The sequence below is a fragment of the Echinops telfairi genome, unplaced genomic scaffold (genome assembly GCF_000313985.2).
Source record: "Echinops telfairi isolate 266 unplaced genomic scaffold, ASM31398v2 ScPeMD7_5592;HRSCAF=6446, whole genome shotgun sequence".
NCBI lineage: Eukaryota > Metazoa > Chordata > Mammalia > Afrosoricida > Tenrecidae > Echinops > Echinops telfairi.
In genome coordinates, this window is record NW_022109491.1 from 48,038,367 (window position 1) to 48,056,471 (window position 18,105).

Genomic DNA, 18,105 nt, shown 5'->3' on the forward strand with positions numbered 1-18,105 from the left:
GGCAAGGACTGTTGAGTGCTGGCTGGTCTTTGATTAAAATTAGTTGTCCTTCTTGAGCTCTTTGAACACCATAAGCCATTAGAACTGGTATTAGGTCATGGGTCTTGTAGTATTATATACCCTGACTTCCCTTAGAGGGTGTTTGTCCATGTGACATACTACTTACTCACTTGACAGAGGTCAGCCTTTAGCTTTTTGAGTTAAATATAAATTTTCAGGATCTAATGTGTCTCCTGAGAGGATTATTAAACATAATACGTAACCTCTCACCAATTTAGAGTGCCACCGTTAATAAGTAGTCTTGGTGGTACTGTCTGGTAAATGCTAGAATCCTGCTAACCACAGGTCAGCATTTCAAACCCACTAGCCTCTCCACTGGAGAAGGATACCCTCATCATCTTTTGCTTCCAGCCCAGAAATAAAGATTTCCAGCCCAGAAATCTGATAGGGTCTCATTGAGTTAGAAACGGCTCAATGGGGAAAGAGTTGACGCTATCCTTCTTCCATGATAGCATGGCATAATAGATTACGCATTGAGCTTTCAACCACTAAGTCACCAGTTTGAATCTGCTTCTCAGAGGAGAGATGACATTTTCTGCTTCCATAAAAATTTAAGCCCTTCAAAACCCACACAGGCAATTCTGATCACAGGGTTGCTATGCAACCATCAGAATTGGTTTAATGGCAGTGAGTTTGGAGTTTGTCTTGATTCTACTTCTGCAAAGATTTATGGCCTCAGAAACTTGATAGCAGTGAGATTTGGGGGCTATTAGGAAAAAGACTTAAAATAATGTAGAGATGTATTTGTAAGTATTTTGAGTAGTGTTAATGAATATGAAATACATGTTTTCAGGCACCTCGTGCTAAAATGAACCAACAGCGCTCGAGGAGGTTCAGAGCATCAAAAGAAGGAATGGAAGCAGCAGTTGAAAAGGAGCGAGTCAGGGAAGAAATATTGGCCAAAGGTAAAGTAGTTATGCTTTGTAAAAAAAAGTATTTAGAAGGTGAGGAGACTAGGGTTTGGGGTGGAGAGCAGCTATCCTATATGCCACAGTGTAGTCAGTGTAGGCTTTCATTTACAATAAATTTTGTGTTTTAATTTGCTGCCATGTGCAAGTACCAGGGGAAATAAAAAAGTATTGTTATAGCACAGTGGTTCTCAACCTTCCTAATGCCGTGACCCTTTAATACAGTTCCTCATGTGGTGGTCACCCCCAACCATAACATTATTTTCGTTGCTACTTCATAACTGAAATTTTGCTACTGTTAGGAATTGCAATATAAATATCTGATATGTAGGATGTATTTTCATTGTTACAAATTGAACATAATTAAAACATTGTGATTAATCACAAAAACTGTAATTATATATTGTGAAATATTTATTTCTAATTACAAATAAATGTCTTGAAGCATGTTGTAGCATTGGTAACAGTCTTAATATAACAACAGTATACTGCATTGCTACATTTTGCTACAGTATGTGTAAAAAGCCATCATCAGTGCAAGGTTGAGTTGGCTTCTTTCTCACCAGATCAGCATACCTGCATGTGGGTGGACCTGCCTAAAGACTAATAGAGGAGCGGTGTCTGGCTTCCTAAGGGAAATATGTGTTTTCTGATGGTCTTAGGTGACCCATGGAAAACGGTATTCGTCTCCCAAAGGGGTTGCGACCCACAGGTTGAGAACCGCTGTTAGAGCATAATACAAACCTTTATTAAATTGAAATATCAAAATGTAAATTTACTTTTTTCTAAAATCCTCCATCTAAGTATATTATTCTGAGGATGATGATGTCTCCCTCTCTAATTCTTTCCCAAAGAATTGTATACTTTTCAGTGTACACATCAAAATGGTAGCTTTGCTATCTTTGAGGGACTCAACTCATGTTCTTTTTGAGTATGGAAAACAAAAAGAAGCTTGAAGGGGCAAGATCCAGAGCTGTAGCGTGGATTGGGTAGGGTTTCCAGTGAAATTATCACAAGGCAGCCTTTACTTTCCTGAAGAATGAGCAGGCGGATTGTCATTGTAGAAAAAAAATGCCTTGGCATAAATTTCCTGTTCTTTTTCCTCACCAATGCAGTTTTAAATTTTCTTGCTTGTGAGATGACCTCCCCACCTTAAATTCATCTTTAGATCTTCCTGACCTTAAAGCACTTGCTCTATCTAGAAAACTCTCATTTTATATGAGGTAGCATTTCTATAAATTGGTTTCAGTGATTTAGCCGAATGCTTAATTGAGGTTTGTTATCAATTTTATATTAGCCCTGTTTTTAAAATTACATTTTTTATAAAGAAGATATTTTCATGAGACTGAGACAAATGTGTGTCTGAGAGAACTTGTTTCAACCATTCACTGAATGGCAGAGAGATGTTTAACATAATTTGTTTGGAATAAATCAAGGCACTAATGAACTGGAACCCTAGTAGTGATACTTTCTGGTGTACCCTTTACTTTAATCTCAGCTTGTAATTAAGATTCTAACATTGTTTATATTTGTAATACAAGGTCTTTGATTTTAAGAATTCTCTTTTGAAGGTTTGTAAAAAATACTTTTCTCTTAAGAAGCTAATTAATTAGTGATAAAAGGGGAAAATGGATTTTTGTGTCCTCTTAGGTGAAAATTTTTTGTCTTGTGATATCTGTTTGATTAATGTCATATTTCTTTTTTAAAAATTCATTTTATTGGGGTCTCACAGATAATCATAAATCAGTTATAGCAAGCAAACTTTTACATATGTTGTCATTGCCATTTTCAAAACAGTATCATTTTTCTAAGGTACTTTTATCTTAACAACTATAAATTCTCCAACCCATATGTGGGGTGTGTGTGTGTGTGTGTGTGTGTGTGTGTGTGTGTGTGTGTGTGCTGCTACAGAGATTATTAGGAAGAATACCATAAGTTTTATATTCTTAATATAATATAAGTTTTATATTCTTAATGTAAATTGTACCTTTTGTATGCTACATGTTTTTAAAAATTCTTGCTAAAGAATTATTTACGTCTCAAAAGAAGAAGCATCGTTCTTCAGGCACCAACATTTCGTTCATATTTTAACTTTTGTTGTTTCTCTAGCTTAATATTGAGCATTCTGCCTCAATTTCATGGGGAGAACAAAACATTGCCTTTTTTTCTCCAGGTGGCTTTCTTCCTCCAGAAGAAATAAAAGAAAGATTTGACAGTAACTGCATTACACCAGTAAGTAGCCTCTTATTGTGCTAGACCTTGCTAACTTTAAATAATAGATTAATTTATTTCTTTTTATCATTTTAGGGAACTGAGTTCATGGACAATCTTGCTAAATGTCTTCGCTATTACATAGCTGACCGTTTAAATAATGACCCTGGGTGGAAAAATTTGACAGTAAGTTTCACATTTTGGTGCTTTGAAAAGATTAGGGTGGTCATTTGAGGCTGTACTCTGAGATGACTGGTCAGTATTTATCTTTCTTTACCCCCATATAATACTAGCTGACTGATAATAGAGAAGCTTCTGAGGTTTTTGGAAATGGGGTATCTTATGTGGCTAGGTTTTAAGTATCAGTGACAGCTGAATTTTCTCTTATACCAGTTTTGTCCTTACACTTAAAACTATGAAGCCATAAGATGGAATTGATATTGTAAAAATTTTATATTTTACAAAGTAATATTAAATGAAAATATCTGGTGTTAGAAATCAGTATAGCATGATTAGAGCTATGGGGTAGTATATATATTTTAAATGTATGCTGCAATAGTATTTAAGTGTAATTTAAATGAACTAGAATGTAATTTTTGATTCATGGTTTTCTATTAATTAGATATAGTAATTGTATTTAATGGCTATCTTTTATCTGTTACGAGGCTTATATGATTGAATTCATGTTGGGTAAGATCAAGAATTGTGAAATTTGTGAATTGATTAATTTCACTAATGCCTAACCCAGGCATTTTACTTTTTTCCCTTCCATTTTGTAAATAAATGAAATAGCTGTGGTGTGTAACACTCATATGTTCACACATACTTTATTCAAAAAAATTTCCATTTACTAACTCAATCTTAATAGAATTACCTCATTAATTCATTTTTTCCCCCTGTAAATCCAGGCTTTTATTCATGCCATCTCACAGATAGAAGGAGGGGGCCACTGAGGCACAGCCACTGTCTGCCTCCAACCCCTGATGGTGTTGGGCTGGGGTCATTAATTCATTTTAAAAATAAACTAAACTCATTGCTGTTGAGTTTAGGCTGACTTGTAGCTACCCGATAGGACAGTAGAATTGGGCCTGTGAGCTTATGAGACTGTAACTCTTTGGAAAAAAAACCAAAAAGCTTAAAAAACAATTTTTTAATAAATCATTTTATTGGGGGCGTACAGCTCTTTTTTTTCCTTATAGCTCTTGTAACAATCCGTACATCAATTGTATCAAGCACATTTGTACATAAGTTGCCATCATCATTTCCAAAACATTTTCTTTCTACTTGAGCCCTCTTTTTTCCCCTCCCTCCCCCACCTTCCCAACCTTCCCACTAAACCCTTGGTAATTTATTTTTTTTATTTTCATATTTTGTACTGTCTGCTGAGACTGTAACTCTCTGTGGGAGTGGAAAGCCCTTTTTTTTTCCCCATGGAGCAGCTGGAGGTTCGAACTGCTGATTTGTTAGTATCCCAACATGTAATCAGTACTGCCACCAGGGCTCCTGCAATTTATTTTAAGATATTCAATTATGTTGATTTTGTGCTTATGCAAAATGAAAGATGAGCTGAAAGCGTTTTAAAAAAATGTTTTTTACAGGTTATTTTATCTGATGCGAGTGCTCCTGGTGAAGGAGAACATAAAATCATGGATTATATTAGAAGACAAAGAGGTAAACATTACTTGTACATGCGTGATTCTAAGCTCTGCTGAAAGAAGTAAAAAGCCATTGAGTAGGAAGTATTTGGTAGGATTTGAACATTCTGTGGAATATTAATTCCTTTTTCCTTCCCCTACTCTATTTAGCCCAGCCTAACCACGACCCAAATACTCACCATTGTTTATGTGGAGCAGATGGTAAGCTTTTTCTGTGGGGATTTGGTTCTCTGAGATTAAATCATGGAAAGCTTGTTGGGTTGGTTTCTAGTAACAGTTGCTTGGAAATTCCAAAATTATATACGTCATTATGTTTTGAGAAGGGAGTAATACTGACTTGATGTTTGGTTTGTGTGATTAATGCTCCCTTGTCTTTAAATTTTTTTTTCTTTACAATTTTAATGTAGCTGTATATACATGTATACTTATACCTTTAAAATGGAATATTTTCCAATTGTTTTCTCATGAATGGTAGTCATCTGGATATTAAGTTGTTGATTGACACCTCTGAGAAGTTTTAGGCTTTTTTACTTTGCCTCTTCAGTTTGTTTGCTCATTTGGGCCTTTCATTGAGTTGTTCTTTTCATTCATTGAGTACTTTGGTTAAGTACTCAGAAGTCCTTATTTAATTCGTTGTTTTTGATTAATAGCCGACCTGATTATGCTTGGCCTTGCTACACATGAACCCAACTTTACTATTATTAGAGAAGAATTCAAGCCAAACAAACCCAAACCATGTGGTCTTTGTAATCAGTTTGGACATGAAGTCAAGGACTGTGAAGGTTTGCCAAGAGAAAAGAAAGGAAAGGTAAGAACTTTCAGGCGGTAGTTGCCCCATTTTAAAAATGGGAAGTAGGGAAGGCTATGGTTGATTCAGTATTCTTTTTGCCTTCTTGTTTTGTTAACCTTCAGAATGCGAGAGCACTTAATCGTTTATCCATTTTACCCTTAGTCGTTCTACGTTTGAGTGATTTATCACATCAGATCACACCACGAGGAATTATATAACTGCCAAACCAGAGAATCGTGGACCAGGCATTGTGCATATTTGGTTGTGGTGTTGATGGGGATGGGGAAGGGGGACAGTTTACAAATCAGCCCATGGAATCTTACCCCTTTGTGGCCCAAAATTCATTTTCTTGTCATATGCAGAACACTTTCACCCCATCCTATCATTCCCAAAGTCTTTCAAGTCCAAATTATATAACGTATGGCAAAATTCCTCTTCATCTGATTGAATAGTCATAGGACAACATTTTCACTACAAATATTGAGGAATTTAAGGATAAATAACAGGCACCGAGCCAGTTAAAAAAATCATTGTTCTTTCAAAGTTTGAAAACAATCCTCTGTTGTACAGGATCCAGGCTGCTCCCCAGACTCTGGGTTAGGCCAGAGTTAGAATGACAACTCTGCTCCCTCAGCATTTGGTGACACTATTCTTCGAATGCAACCAAGTGGTTACCATATTCTTAGAGCCCTCACATCTTTGGCAGCCTCACACTCTTGAAGTCAGTTGGCAGAAGATTTGACTCTTTGAAACCTAGGAAACTGTGACACCTACCCCTAGAAGCTCCAGAAGCTGTGGTTCCACACTTTGAAGGCCCAGAAGTGTTAGCGCTCGCTTTTCATACCAGGCAGCTCTCCTTTCCATGCTCCAATTTCTGATTCCTAGGTCCAGCCTGGCCTTTGCCTTTTACAAACAAGTTTTTAAAAGCTCTCTAGCTCTTCTAGCAAATACCTAAAGGCACTTACTCTGCCAGTAAGCCTCAGCCCTAAGGTGCTCAACTTTCGGTGGATTACCTCCTTTACTATTCTTGCACTGCTCTCCCAATTCTGCTGCTGCCTTACTGTTCACTGTGTTGCCCTTGCCTTCAGTGTTACAACTCCCGTTACTTCTGATCTCTCAACCAGAATTGCTTTTAATATTCGGTTCCACCAACAATTTGTTCAAAGCAATCTAGACTTTTACTAATAGTATCTTAGTACTCTTGGAGCCTCTACTTACTATCCAATTCCAGAACATGTCCATGAGAACAGCACCCCACCCTTCCGGTATCAAGTTTTGTCTTACGTATCAAGTGTAGCTATAATAGAAATGTCACAAGTGGGTGACTTCAACAAACACATTTTTCTCTTAGTTTGGGAGGTTAGAAGTTTAAATTCAGAATACTGGCTGTAGGGGGAGGGTTTTTCTTTACATCAGCTCTGGAGTAAGATCTTTATCTACTTTCAGCATTTGTGGTGCAGCATTTCTTGGAGATTTTTGTGTGTCTTGGCATCAATCTTACCCTGGATGTGGTAGTTTCTCAGTGCAGGGACCCCAGATCCAAAAATGCACTTTATTCTGGGCTCTTGTTGCTTGGTAGTAGTAGGTCCTAATAATCTGTTTCTTTCTCTTTCTTTTTATCTTTTGTAAAAAAGAAGGTATTTGGGACCACACTCCAGGTACATCAGGGCTGTGAAAGGATACTGCCTTCTTTCTGCCCTTATGGCTTCTGGAATGAAATCACACTATGGGAATCCGCTACCACATTACATCATGATATGACTAACTGCCAAACCAGAGAATCATGGTCCACCCAAGGTAGCACATGATTTGGGATGACACAGTTTGATCCATGGCATCCTCCTTCAAAAGCATACACAGCATTTTTCTCTGTGTTTGTTTTTTACATTGTTTTTCCTAACATAATTTATGTGAAACTTAGGTCTTACTGGTAATACTTATTGAATGTGATTTTTTTGTAGAAGTTATTTGTTTCAAATGATTATTCTTTAGAAAAGGAACTATATATTAAATATATTAATCTTCATACTGTAAAATTACGCCCTGATCACATGGAAATGTTTAAAGCATATATATCCTATATTGGCTGGATACAGGTCAGAGATTGGTAAACTACAGCTCTATAGATTTGGCCTTTGAGCTGAAAATGGGCTTTATATTTTTAAAGGGTTGTTAAAAAGCTAACGCATAGCAAACTCTTGCTGCATAGTAAGAAACTATGTTGTTCCAAAGACTAATTTCTTTACCATTTCTTTACCCCACCCCCCATCAATAGTCAGGAGAGGGCAGCTCTCAGCTTGAATGCTGGAGGGGGAGGGAAGAGCTCACGTCTCCCCAGGTGTGCACAGGAGGGTGTGGATGGTTACAAAACACAGCTTCTGTGGTTGAGAAGCTATGTCTTCAAAGAGGCCTTGCTAATGGTATTTAAACTAGTGTTTAAGCAAAAAAACGAATGATACCTGCTTCTTGTTTTTAAGGACTGGGGGGAGAAGCTGGGGGAGAGGGTGGGAGGACCCGTATGGTAACCGCAGAGCACTCGTTCTAGTGAGGTCACTGTGTTTAACGGGTGCTTGTTGCAGCCGGGTGACTTGTTTTCCAGAGAGGCTGCATTAACGATCTCTAAGTGTTCCAGTATGGGAGGTAGCCCCAATTGCTGATGAGAAACAGATTGACGGGAAGGAATTAAACAATGAAAGAGCAACATTGGGGTGATTGTCAGGGTCTAAGTCAATGTCAGGGCGATCATGTCAAGGTCCTTATCAGGGAGGCACGTCCCTTTACAGAAACCTGTTTACACCAGCTATATGTGATTAGGATTATGAGTACTTTTTATTTTAAAGTGCTTTGGTGAATTCTGTATAATACTTATAATATTAAAATGAATCTTGCCTTAGTAAAAAAAAAACAAAAAAACCTTAAAAATAGTTAGATTGGGACCAAAAAATGGAGGGCTTATAGTGTTCTTGTGTAATCATCCTCCGTTTCTTGCAGCATGATGAACTTGCAGATAGCCTTCCTTGTGCAGAAGGAGAGTTTATCTTTCTTCGACTTAATGTTCTTCGTGAGGTATGCAGAAATAATCATTGAGATGAGCATTCTAAGGTAGGGTGCCTTTTGATGTGTGTCACAGCAATATTCCTTTTTGATTTTAGTATTTGGAAAGAGAACTCACCATGGCCAGTCTGCCGTTCACATTTGATGTTGAGAGGAGCATTGATGATTGGGTCTTCATGTGCTTCTTTGTGGGAAATGACTTCCTTCCTCACTTGCCATCTTTAGAGATTAGGTATATATATGTGTGTATAGTTTGTCAAGCCATTCTGCTAGCTTTGCTGACTTTATAATGCATACTGGTACTAATGCATAGTTTCTCTCTTAATGACAGGGAAGGTGCAATTGACCGTTTGGTTAACATATATAAAAATGTGGTGCACAAGACGGGGGTAGGTACATTCTTGTATAACTTGCAAACAGCAATGTTTGCTTTAATAAAACAATCATTTTACATGTATTTTGTTCACTTGTAGGGGTACCTTACAGAAAGTGGCTATGTCAATTTGCAAAGAGTACAGATGATCATGCTAGCAGTTGGTGAAGTTGAGGATAGCATTTTTAAAAAAAGAAAGGATGATGAGGTAAGATGTTTCTATTGCAATAAATAAAATTGTATCCATTTCTTATAGGTTATTATCATTCTGTGATTGTACCTTAACTTCGTTGAATGTATTATTCTCTTAGAGTGTACTAAACATTAATGTAATTGTGAGTGGCTAGTACTTTAGGTTTTTAAAGTTGTGATGCTTTTTAAAGTTGTGATGGTTCAAATCCCCCTGGTAGCCTCTTTGCAAGTGTGATGTGGAATTGTTGCCTGTTTTACATTATTTGAATTGCATTATAACTTTTTTCTCTCTCTAATCTTGATTAGGATACACATTTAAATACCTGTGCAATCAATGTGATATGACGTTGAGGATTCTAGGGGTAGAAGAGTGTTGGGATTGAACTAGTGGTGTCATGTTTTATATGAGATACTTACACTATAACTCTGACATAGGCACAGGATGAAATTGCTTCAGCCAGGACAGAGGGATGTAACTCTGAGTAAGAAATTAAAATCTAAAAATTCAAACCAAATTCACTGCCATGGACTTATAGCAACTCTGTGAGAGAAGAGAACTACCCTTGTTAGTTTCAGACACTAACTTTTCACGGGAGTAGAAAAATCCTGTTATTTTCCCTAGGTATTCCTAGCACTTTCGCTGGTGGTTTTGGACTATTGACCTTGCACTTAGCAGCCCAATGCACAGCCTCTATGCCACCAGAGCTCTTATTTAAAGCTTAAAAGGAGGAGCAAAAATAACAGAATACTTGGTAATTATTTACAAGAGATGAGCATGTAGATGAGAAGTCTAAATTTCTGTCTTAGACAGTTGGGATTTCACTGGTGTCATTCACTGAGTTAACAAGCATTGGAGGGAGGAACAGGTTGGAATGAGGACAGGGTAGGAATTGAATTCATTTAGAGATGTGAATTTGAGGGTCTAGAACACCTGAAAATAGAAATGTCCATTATGTATTTGAGTGGATGTTTTAAAACTTAGGGCATAGTGTATGGAAAGAGATTTGAAGATCATTAATAGTTCTGAGGTATTTGAAGTCATAAGAGTGACCACAGAGGCCCTCAGAAGAAGCCTTGAATGCAGGCATTTAATGACCTGAGAAAGGAACTGGCTCCTAAACAGGGAGGAAATTAGTAACTCAAGGAGGTGCCATTGGCACACAATGCTGCCTGAGACATCAGAACCAGATGGACGGACAACTCATGCACACAGTCTAGTGCAGTCTTTAGTGAACTCTACTGATAGAGTGGAGAGGCAGCAGGCTAGAGGTTGGCTGCAGGTGTTGCCAGGAATCCGAGTAATGGGCAAAATGAGCACATTTTTGTTTTTGGGAAGTAATGAGAAATATTTTCAGAAACTGATCTTATTGTGGCTATTTTAAACAAAATGAAACAAAACAGATTGCTACGTTATTACATGATCTGACAGATGAAAACATCATTGATCTGACAAATAGTGGGTGATCCTTTTTCCCAGTTGGCACCATTTCTTGTGACAAAATGAGGTAACTAAGCATTCTTTCCAGAAGCTTTCAGTACTTAGCATTCATATGACTTTAGCAGACTCAGTATCATTAAATAAGGAGCCCTGGTGGTGCTGTGGGTTAGACATTTGACTGTTAACTGTAAGATCTATGGTTCAAATCCCCCTGGTAGCCTCTTTGCAAGTGAGAGATGATGCTCTCTGTTCCTGTAAGATTTAGTCTCAAAAACTCCATGCCAGCACTCTGTCCTATAGGATAGCTATACATCACAATCAACTCAGTGCCATTGGATGCTGGGTACTATTAAACTGGTGGTACTTGACATTAGAGGGGATGTATAGGATTTATATAGGTACGTTAGTGCTATCGATTTCATTAATATGGTTTCCATCTGGCCTGGGAGAGAAGACAAAGGATTTTCCAAAGGAGTTCATAGCCCCCAAATGATTAAAGATCAGTAAAATCTATCCAGGTGGTGCCCCTGTGTATTTGTGAATATCATCCTTAGAAATAGGTATTTAGCAGATAGGTTATGGCAGAACAGGTGGTAGAAAAGAGTCCACCTATCTTTATTATTATAATAGAGTAAAAACAAAGGCAGAAATCTGATGTTTTTATTTTGTGAACTTTGATGTTTGTCTTTTATCTTGTAAATGCTGTTTACTCACCCCACAGATATTTATTGTTTACTGCATGTCACTAAGTGTTCTGAGAACTAGTGACAGAATAAAGCCCACAATGAGAGGGGTGGGGACAGTGAGGGAAATTCCTGTGTCCTGGAGCTTACGTTCACTTTGGGAAAATGGAAATAAACTATGTAATGTGCTAGAGAGTGACAAGTGCCTGAAGGAAATTAGAGCAGGGTAGGAGCTTGCATTTGGGAAGGTGGAGGTAAGGATGAGTGAAGGTGACCAGGAATGACCTACCTGAGAGATGACATTGGATTAAAGAACTGAAAAATGAAGGAGTAAACCATGTGCAAAGACTGACTCAAAGGTAGACACGCACCCAGCATGTTGACAGATCAGCAAGGACCCAGTGTGGTGGAGACAGAGGAAGGAAGGAGGAAGTAAAAATGGTGGAGGCTTACATCTGGTAGGACTTTAGAGGTCATTTTAAGAATGTTAGCTTCATTCTGCATGAATAGGGAGTTCTTAGTAGAAGAGTAACTCAATCTGGCACATTTTTAAAAGATAATTCTAGCTGTAATATTGAGACTGACTACAGGGGACTCAAGTGGCAGCAGTGGAGATCATACAAGGGAATTGAATTTTGAACATGTTTTGACAGAGGCAATGAGATTGACTACTGGATTAAATGTGGGATGTGAGAGGGGGAGATACTCAGTGGAGAAACTGAATGGGAAAAGGTCCTGGTTGAAGAATCATCAGCATGGACATGTTTAAAGTCTGGACCTAGGTAATCACCCCCACCAGGAGTAAAGGAGTGGGAAGCTTCTAATGTTGAGTCATGGGAGGTAGGAGATGCCAGTATGAAGAATTGAATTGTGAAGACGTGGCAAGAGTGGAGGTAGAAAACAGAAGGGATTGGTGTCCTGCGGGCCAAGTGAAGAGTCATGGTTAGGTAAATATTGTAAATTAGCTGTTGAATTTCAAATCTAGAAGTCACTGTTAGCCTAGATAGGTTTCGATGACAATCTGTGCAAAGACTTGATTAAAGAAGTAGGTTGTTTACATAGTGTCATACGTTTTAGGGTAACCTATCTGGGCTCCACCTCAGAGAAGCAGACTTTATATCCAGCTTTCAGCCCATCTGGCAGAAAGCACACATTTCAATCTTGTTATGTTATGTTACTGCAATTGGTAGTTCTAATTTGGAGGGGATAGAGGTGTACACTAGTGGGGTAGCTGCACAATACTTGCAGCCACCCTAACTGTCATGCCATTCATTGCCTTGCTGTGTAGGGAAACTTGACCAATAGAAAAATGCTTTCTTTGGCAAGGGAGGCCTTTCAGTGGCACATAGAGTTAATGGGGAGTAAAATCAACCCCAAATCCTATCCAGTTGAATCCATGACTGCAATTGCAAAGTGTGTGGAAAGGAAGAATTAACGCTGATTGGACTCTCTCCCATGAGTTAAATAGATCTAGAATACGTGGTGCACCGATCTGAATTCCCTTCTTCCATTAGTTTACTTTTCAGAAGATGAGTAGTGTTTGCATAGAGACATGCATCCTTCAGATGTCACGCATGCTACAAAGAGTTAGGAAATGCCCAAGTTTTTTTTTTAGATTAAACTCAAACTCATTGCCATCTAATCAATTCTGACAAAAAGACCCTATCGGGACAGAAAAGGACTGTCCCTGTGTGTTTCTGAGACTACAAAGAGTCCACAAAACAGAAGTTTGGGGGGATTACAAAGCCTCATTTTTCTCCTGAGGAGAGATTAGTGGTTCCGAACTGCTAACCCTGAAGTTAGCAGCCCAAAATGTAACCTACTACAGTAGCAAAGGTCCACTGTTTTTAAATTACAGTTTTGTTATTAAACTGCCTTGTTGGTAAAACATTCAGATAAAACTTAAGAATCGTTTGTTTCCTTGCTTTTTTGTATCTTCTCCATATTAACAATGTATTTGTTTACCTATTTGCTCCTTCAGAATGTCATAGTTTTTGAACTTTTTTACTGAAATGTCAAAAATTATTTGAAAATTCGTAAAAGTTAAATGATAGCTAAACATAAGCTAGAGTTCTCTCTAGCCATTTAAAGTTCTGATAAACAGCATTTGGAACACTCTAATTTAATCATGTAGCTAATCTTGTATCTTTCTTTAAAACTTAAATTATATTTTAAGTTTTTCCTGGTAATATTGAACTCCAACATTTGTGTAACAGAATATGTAAACTTTATACTTTTAGGACAGTTTTAGAAGACGACAAAAAGAAAAAAGAAAAAGAATGAAGGTTAGTAAATTTCATAAGATTGGCAGTAATATACATTTATAATTTTGGAGAAAGCTATTCCTTACAGGAATTCCTCAGGAGGAATTGTCAAGGACATAAGTTTCCACCTGGCTTCGCTGCTTACCTGGAGAAACAAGAACAGGAGGTGGAGGTGGCACTTAGCTATTTGAATTTTAACAGGAATTAGGTATTTTTTTTAATTTGGTATTTTCATAATAAAAACAGTCAACCTGTTGTATTGCAATGAAAGTTATTATATTCTGTCTTTACTTCTACATCTTTGGTTTATCGTCCCAGACCCTATGACACTATAAAATTTGTTGTTTCTCTGGTCTGAAGTCATCACTGACACCTTATATCTGCAACACTAAGTTCTCTAACTTGGTGAAGTTCAGAATGCATTATGTTGTGCTCCTCTTCCAACCTTCTTCATTCCTGCTGTTTTCTAAATACATCACGTCCCTTCTGACTCAGAAGTTTACCTTTGTTTGCTGTGCTCCCAATCGTTACAATTCACCTCATACCTTACCTTTCCACAAGGCCCTCTTGTTGCTTCTGTTCAGTATCCATGTTGAGCAGTTCTTTATCTTAACTTTGGTGCTCTTTACTGTGTGATTTTTGTAGCTTTAAAAAATATATATATTTTAGAGTCTCTTAACTGCTTTAGTTTTGTTTTTGTTTTCCAGTTTAGTTTTAAACTTCTAGGGCTTTAGGAACTGCCTTTTGTTATTGTTTATTAGAATTGAACAATTTCAGGATTCTAAAGAGGAAGTAGCAGCTATATTTTATTGCAGGTAAATTAAAAACCACTTAGGGGTGTATTTTGTTTCTACCTTATGTATTTCTTTGTGTTATTAATCTACTTTATTAGTTAATTGTAATCATTTAAAATTCATATATATATATATATGTCCATAGTTAAGTTGCTTATAAAAAGAATTGCATCTACAGCATCACAGTTCTAGTGCACCTTCGCCCCTCCTGCACTTATTATTGGCTCCCCAATTCCCCTAGGCCATCCCCCACCCCCAGATGTGCTGTTACACCAGTCATTGTTTCTATGCTTCTACTCTTTCTATGTTTCATAAACTAGGAAACGTAATAGAAACAATAAAAAGGGTGGGGGAAGACCATTGGCAATATTAAAATAAGTCAAAGAGAAAATTTCTGTCTTGGAACAATTGAGAAATAGTTAATACCAAAGCAAATTTAGAATGAGTCAAAAGAGAGGTCAACTGACCAGGTGTCCATATTATACCATAGTTCTGTCTACCATAATCAAGCTTACAGTAATCTCTGCTAGATATTAAGACTGTTTGAGTCCCTTGACTCTGGCCAGAGGGGATCTGCCAGGGGTTTGATCCAAATAGGTACTCTGCAGATGGATTGTGGACTCCCACTGTCCTCCATAGCCTTCGCCACAATTTAAGCTCTGGTACCTTTCCCCTCATCATCTTTGGATTTTGTTATTTGTTGTCTTTGGATCACACAGGCTGGTATGCTTCTTTGATGTGGACTTAGTTGAAGCCTCACTATAATGGCTCTTTGTTTGAATATAAGCCTTTAAGATCCCAAACAGTATTCCAGTTGATAGTTGAGCACCATCTGCTTTCTTCACTGCTGTAACACTCATCACTCATATCTTCAGTATCACTTCATGGAGGCGAGTGTTGAGCAGGGCCGTGTTCTTGGATTGGGGCTAGAATTGGGAGCCCAGAATCCATCTGCTTGTCCTTGGGTTATGTACAACTCTGGTTTATTAATCAATTCTAATATACTTCGAAATAGTTAAATTCTGTCAGTGCAAAGGACAAATAAAAATTATATGTCCTTCAGTGCAAGATATGACAAAATAATTTATAACTTATCAAGGGTTCATGAGGGAGAGGGGAGCAGGGAGGGAGGGGAAAAAATAAGGAGCTGATGCCAAGGGCTTAAGTGGAGAGCAAATATTTTGAGAATGATGAGGGCAATGAATGTACAAATGTGTTTTATGCAATTGATGTATGTATGGATTGTGATAAGAGTTGTATGAGCCCCTAATAAAATGATTTTTTTTTAAATCGTATGTCCTTAATATACCTTAAACCCTTATTTTTACTTTACTGTTATTTTTGTTGATATTTTGAGTGCTTCCTGAAATAGAAAGTAAACTTAGATTAGCTTAATGAGACTTGGGGAGAAAAAGTCTCTCTCAGAATGATATATAATAAGTACATTTAGGGGATGAATACTAAATGTTGCAGACTTACATGTTGTAAGTTACTATCAAATCAGAATAATATAATCCTGATGTTAGACTCTATTTGATCTTTTAATGGTTTGGTAGTTAAAGTGAAAATCCTGTTCCATTGCCTTCTTTTCTGCCTGTCATCTAAATGCGATTTTACTTTAATTTCTACATTCATTTCTATTTATGTTAGAGAGATCAACCTGCTTTCACTCCTTGTGGAATATTAACCCCTCAGGCCTTGGGTTCAAGAAATTCACCAGGTTCTCAAGTAGCCAATAATGCGAGACAAGCGGCCTATGAAATGAGGATGTACAATAACTCCGTAAGTGACTTTGCTAATGTGGCACTGAAAAGTGGTAAACATGCCTTTTACAATTGTATGTATATATGTGTGTGGGTGTATTTGTATTTTATTACTTATTTTTGCTTTTCTCAATTTTGTTTTCCTTGAGATATTTTTTTAACGCTGTTACATTATCTGTATCAATAAGAAATACTTAAACAATGTGCAAGATAAGTATGTTGAATGTGAAGATGCATTCGAATGTAGGAGATAGCTAAGGTGAGATAGCTAGGTTTTTGCATGTAAAGGTTTCCTTCACCCTCCAAAGATTCTGGATGATGCTAAAAACATGTAGGGGCTATTCATATGTCTCATATCTGGAGCAAGAGAGAAGGGTGGGTGGGTTTTGCTACATTGTTTCTCTTTTCCTCCCAGTGGTTAGTCATGACCATTGCAGAATAATATTTTTTAGTCTATAATAAAACAGATATCCTTCGTTGTTTAAACTCTTGTCATCCAACTCACATGTAAAATAAATCAAATTAATATTTTAAGATAGCCCTAATTGTGTCTGCTTAACCCTATCTGAAACTCAGGAACTGAATAGATCACCCCATGTTATTCCATCTTGTTAGAATTTTGCAATCCATACTCTGAAGCAATTTAATGCTTCCAGAAGAAATGTATCAGTTTACTGTTGTAGTGACAGTTTCATGATCTCAGTGCATATGGCAAAGAAAGCAGTGTGGAGGGAGAGAATAGATCATTAACATATACAGACAGCAGATAATGAAACTATTGCTTATTTCAGACTAGAAAGTAGTAGAGGGAAAAATGATAGTCTCTTGATAAAAAATTGCTGCAATATATCCAAGAAAAGTACATAAGCTTGAGTACTTAAATTTATTTATTTTAATAAACCTAAAAAACCCAATACTCTAGAGTTGATTCCAACTCAGAGAGCTTATAGGACAGAGTAGACTTGGCCCTTTGGGTTTCGAAGACTGTAAATCTTTATTGAAGCAGACAATCTCACCCAACGTGTAACCCATATAACAACAGGACTCCTTTTTATTCTAATACTTAACTCTATTTATGTCTCTTATTGTAGAACAACCCTACATGTGGAATTCTTTGTCATATCAGAAAATTGATTCAATATGTATTCACATAAATGTTCAACCAGAAGTTTTAGAACCTTTAGATTAGAAATTTTGAGAACTGAGCCTTTGATTATCGTGAAAGAAAACAGCTTGAATTACCATTGTATGTATGAGTGTTTTCTTACTCCTTATATTACTAAAGGTGGGATGCAGAGCGGGAACGAGAGGTGGGTTTACAGTGAGATAACTGGATACTGTAGAGGAGAAAAGATTGAATTAGTGGCCACACCCCTCCCTCCCCCCAGAAGAATTCACTTCAGAGAGCAGCACTGAAACTACAGCTCAGGGACAGGATGCCTCTGATCAGAGCACACAGGAGCAAATGAAGAGGGAAGGAGAGAGAGTGGAACACATCCTGGCCCACCAAACCTTGAGGACGATATTCCTGATCAGAGCATCCAATGCACAGTGAGGACCATAGGGTGGGCCCCACCACAGGACAGGACGTTCCCTCACTGACCATAGTGTTATGGGGGACAAAACTGGAGACATAGTGCGGAAATTGTGCCCAATCTGACCTCATAACACCAGGCAAAATGCTAAGGGTGTGCAACAGAGCAGCAAGGGGAGCAAAGAAATGAAGTCCCTGGAAAATACCAGAAATAAATTTTTGGGCCAGGGCATGGTACCTCATCAGACGCTACTGGAAAACACTCATAAAGGTCAACAAATAGATCTGGAACTATTTATAGGCTTTTCTTTTTTTGTGTTTGATATTTTGTTGTTGCTTTGTTTGTTTTGTTTTGTTGCCTTGTTTGCTGTGTCTCGTTTTTTATG

General features: G+C 37.5%; 1 protein-coding gene across 1 annotated transcript in view; it reads left to right on the forward strand.

The window, feature by feature from the left end:
- XRN2 (5'-3' exoribonuclease 2) overlaps positions 1–18,105 on the forward strand; it is a 109,087-nt gene that overhangs the window by 20,560 nt on the left and 70,422 nt on the right. The window contains exons 4-15 of the mRNA XM_004697802.4: positions 854–965; positions 3,142–3,200; positions 3,276–3,365; positions 4,778–4,850; positions 4,985–5,035; positions 5,485–5,642; positions 8,616–8,690; positions 8,777–8,910; positions 9,010–9,067; positions 9,152–9,259; positions 13,605–13,649; positions 16,073–16,204. Coding sequence (XP_004697859.1) covers positions 854–965; positions 3,142–3,200; positions 3,276–3,365; positions 4,778–4,850; positions 4,985–5,035; positions 5,485–5,642; positions 8,616–8,690; positions 8,777–8,910; positions 9,010–9,067; positions 9,152–9,259; positions 13,605–13,649; positions 16,073–16,204 — 1,095 coding nt within the window. The remainder of the gene's footprint in view (positions 1–853; positions 966–3,141; positions 3,201–3,275; positions 3,366–4,777; positions 4,851–4,984; positions 5,036–5,484; positions 5,643–8,615; positions 8,691–8,776; positions 8,911–9,009; positions 9,068–9,151; positions 9,260–13,604; positions 13,650–16,072; positions 16,205–18,105) is intronic.